General features: G+C 41.3%; 1 protein-coding gene across 1 annotated transcript in view; it reads left to right on the plus strand.

Moving 5' to 3' along the window:
- The window catches only part of TARBP1 (TAR (HIV-1) RNA binding protein 1), a 117833-nt gene that overhangs the window by 17993 nt on the left and 95518 nt on the right, over positions 1–4322 (plus strand). Inside the window, 1 exon segment of the mRNA XM_011989377.1 lies at positions 1488–1567. Within this exon segment, the coding sequence (XP_011844767.1) occupies positions 1488–1567 (80 nt within the window).

Here is a 4322-nt window from a genome sequence, read left to right on the forward strand (position 1 = left end):
CCTGGGTGACAGAGTGAGACTCAGTCTAAAAAAATAAAAAATAAAGAGTTACTGAAGTATGATATGTCTGGGATGAGGTACTGGCATGAGTATAATAATAGACAAAACCTCATACCCCATGCCTAGCCCTCATATTGCTTAGAGGGGAGGAGTGGGGGGCAGAGAAATAGCTTGCAATTACAACGCAGTGTGACCATTGCTGTGTTAGTGACATGCCAGGATGTTTGGGGAATTTGAAAGAGGGTCACCTAATTTAGCTGGGGTGTTGGTGACAGGAGAAAGGTATTAAGAAATGACTTTCTGGGGAGATAACATTTGAACTTTGTCTTGAAAGAAAAAAGTAAAGGTCAGGTGGAGAAGGGGTAAGTGCTTTCCAAAAGAGAGAAGGGCTTTTGAAAAAAAAAAAAAAAAGAAAAAAGAAAATTGAGAGCACACATGTTTTAGGGACTTCAACATCAAGGTGTGTATGTCAGGAGTGTGAAGATGGAGAATTAGGCAGGCATTCCATCTTGAGGCATCTTGGATGACATGCTAAGAAACTCAACCATAATTCTGAGGGCTCTGGGTAGCCAATGATCTAATTTTAGGGAGATCATCCTAGTACCAATATGGAATATGTATTACATGACCAGGGCATTAGGAATGGCTTCTTAGAGAGGTGCCTTGAAATTTGGGTCTTCATAAAAGAGTAGGAGATGACTGACTATTCACTCAATAAGCGTTGCTTAAGTGTCATATAGCTGGGAGTGGGGTAGGAGGTGATTGATATTATCTTGGCAAGAAATGAGGAGGGTCTAAAACTAAGGTCTTAGTGGGGCACAGAGAGGAGGGACCACCGAGAGATTTAGAAAGTCACATGGATAACTTTGAGGAGTGATTACATGTGAGAATCAAGTAAGAGTAGGAAGTCTATTGGTTCTCAGGTTGTTGACTTGGGCAATTTGGCAATGATGGCCATTCCCCTAAATAAGGAGTTCCTGGGAAGAAGTACATCGGTGGGGAGGAATGATGCTGGGGGAAGGGATGAAGGGAATGAGGTTAGATTTGTAAAAGCGGAGACTGAGAATGATGTCCTGAGTAATATTGAAATGAAGACGTGTGGTAGGCAGTTGGAGAAATAGGTTTGGAGCTATCTCCTAAGGATAAGTCTCAGGAGAGAGACCTGGGCTGGAGATATAGATTTTTTCATCATTAGCATGTAAATGGTAACCAGATCTATAGTGTTAATGAAGTTATTCAGAGAAAATTTACGGAGTGAGGAGAAGAGAGACCTGAAGATAAAACCCTGGAAATATCACTAAGGAAAGGTCAGGAGGAAAAATAAGATGCTGAAAGAGATGGAGAAGAAACAGCTGAGGAAGCAGAGAAAGCAAAGAACAGGAGGCAGTCATCGACGAAAACCAGAGTGAGACAGTGTTTCAAGAAACAGGAAATACTCCACAGAGTCCGTTCAGGTAAGAATGAAAAAGGGCAGCTTTGGCAATTAGGAGATTGCTGCCCACATTGGTGAATCAGAAAAGTGCTGTTGTGGGAAATATTCCAGGAGAGAAGACAGTGCAAACATGTTGTGGGTAAGGAGAGGAGTTCCACATGCCTGGGACAGGGGGCAGAGTAGGGGAATCAGGTTATGAGGCCAACTGCCTCTTCCCCAATCTCAATAAGCCTTCAATGCCGTGCTCTGCAGCTGGGCTTTATTCTGTAGGCAACAGAGAACAAAACACATAGGCCAACTTTTTTTTTTTTTTTTTTTGGTATAAGTCATTTTTCAAGATTGAGGTAAACTTTCTTTTCTTTTTTTTTTTTTTTTTTAAACCGAGTCTCACTTTGTCGCCAGGCTAGGCTGGAGTGCAGTGGTATGATCTTGGCTCACTACAACCTCTGCCTCCTGGGTTCAAGCGATTCTCTTGCCTCAGCCTCCCAGATAGCTGGGACTACAGGCATGTGCCACCATGCCCGGCTAATTTTTTGTATTTTAGTAGAGACGGGGTTTCACCATGTTGGCCAGGATGGTCTCAATCTCCTGACCTCGTGATCCGCCTGCCTCGGCCTCCCAAAGTGCTGGGATTACAAGCTTGAGCCACCGTGCCCGGCTGATTGAGGAAAACTTTTTGCAGAGCAAAATGCATAGACCTTAAGGGTTCAGTTCAAGGAGTCTTGACAAATGTGTAACCAACACGCTGATCAACATAAAATATTTTCATCACCTCAGAAAGTTGCCTTGTGCCCAATTCTAGTCAAATCTCTACTCCCTCTATGCAACTATTGTTCTCATTTCTATCCTTCAGATTACTTTTTTCTATTCTTGGATTTCATATAAATGAAATCACGAGGATGTAAACTTTGTGACTGGCTTCCTTTGTTTAACATATTGTTTCTGAGACTTATCTATGTTGAGTGGATTAGCAATTCATTGTCTTATTGCTGGGAGCATTATTATATAGATAGATTACAATTTTTTATTCGTTCTCCTATTTGATGCACATGTAGGTTGTTACCTAACACCTACTAGGTTGTTAAAAGGTTTTGGCTATAATGAATAATGTTGTCAAAAACATTCTTCTGCAAGACTTTTTTTTCTTTTTTTGAAACATGTTTTCATTTATTTTAGGTCATTGCCTAGGGGTGAAATTGCTGAATCATAAAGTAGCTATATTATAACTTTACAAGAAACAGTTTCTAAAGTGACTGTACCATTTTCATGCCCACCAGTAATGTATGAGGATTCCAGTTGCTCCACACCCTTGGTCTTTGCCGTTTAGTGTTTTCGAGCTTTTAAATGTTAGCCATTCTCATCAGTATGAAGTGGTATCTCATTGTGGGTTTAATTTGCATTTCTCTGATGACTAATGATGTTGAACACTTTTCCAAGTGCTTATCATTTGTGTATCTTCATTTGTTAAGTGCTCAAGACATTTGCCCATTTATATTTATCAGATATATGTTGAGAGAAATGATAGTTGTCTGCACATTTTATGTTGAAGGTAATTGATACTGACACATTTTAAAAGGGCTTAAAATAGAACCATTTATGGATTTTGTTAAAAACTGAATGCTTCTGAAATATGAAAAACGTCTTGCCTGTCTAATGTCACATAACCTTAAATTTAAGTCAGATAACTTTACATTATATAAAAATAACTAAATTTTAAAAACTTTAATTTTTGTCTTATTCATTATGTTATTATCTGTCAAGCTCTTTGAAGTTGGGACCCTGTTTTCTTTATTGACTCAGGGGCAGACCTTTGTGTTTAGTAGCAAAGAAAACCCGTGTCACTGATCCATTTTGTCTCAGATTGAGCCAGGAACCAAATCCGCACCATGCAGGCTGAGGTGAGGTTTTCTGTTTCTGTATTTAGCAATGGATGCTGTCAGAAATACAGAAAAGACAGACACAGGGACTATTTTTGAGTTTGCACATGGGAGCACATGCATTGTGTGGGAGGCTCTGCATCCTGAAGTCATCTTGGGCATTTGGTTGTGAGGGCTGGCGTGGGCATCTTGGTTTTAGCTGAATCCTAGCACATTGCCATAGGTACCTCTGAGGCAGGAGAATAGGGCCTGGAGGCAGGGAACCTAAAAACTTCCTAGGACCAAATCAGATGGGAACACTTCAGCTATGACCGGAAATATCCTCTTCATTTACACAGGGAGTACACCAAGTAAATAACTTTGTAACTTTATTTTATCCTCTTCATTTACATAGTGTGTACACCAAGTAACCAATAGAAACCTCTATGGGTATTGAAACCCCAGAAAATTCTGTAACCAGCCCCCCTTGAGCGGCTTGCTCGGGTCTGCCCCCACCCTGTGGAGTGTACTTTTTCAATTAATCTCTGCTTTTGTTGCTTCGCTCTTTCTTTGCTCTGTTTGTGCATTTCGTCCAATTCCTGAACCTGGAAACCCTCCATCCCTAACACTTCTCACTCCTGGCCTTACGTCTAAATCATTCTTGTGTTTTCTTGACTTATTTTTAATGCAGATGTCCAGAACCAATTTCAGACCTACTGTGTCAGTCTCTTTGTGGATGGTGACCAGCATGTAACGTTTGGAAAATAATCTGAAGTGATTGTGATGTGCACCTTCTGTGAACTGGTTTATGCTCACAGGCACGCCTGATTTAGGATCCTAGGCAGACCAACCTCCAATCAGGAATCGATGGAGGTGGTGTAGATACTACATTAACTTTTAACGAGGGCCTCGTTTCTCCTAAAAATAAGAGACCAGGTGGGGTTCTAGGCAGGGTTGGTGGCAGGAACCCAACAGACGCTGAGCCGGACCAAGCCGGGCTACGTCTCCCTCTCTGCGGCCGCGCACCCGGCTCC

This window comes from Mandrillus leucophaeus, unplaced genomic scaffold (assembly GCF_000951045.1).
Source record: "Mandrillus leucophaeus isolate KB7577 unplaced genomic scaffold, Mleu.le_1.0 Scaffold350, whole genome shotgun sequence".
NCBI classification, from domain to species: Eukaryota; Metazoa; Chordata; class Mammalia; order Primates; family Cercopithecidae; genus Mandrillus; species Mandrillus leucophaeus.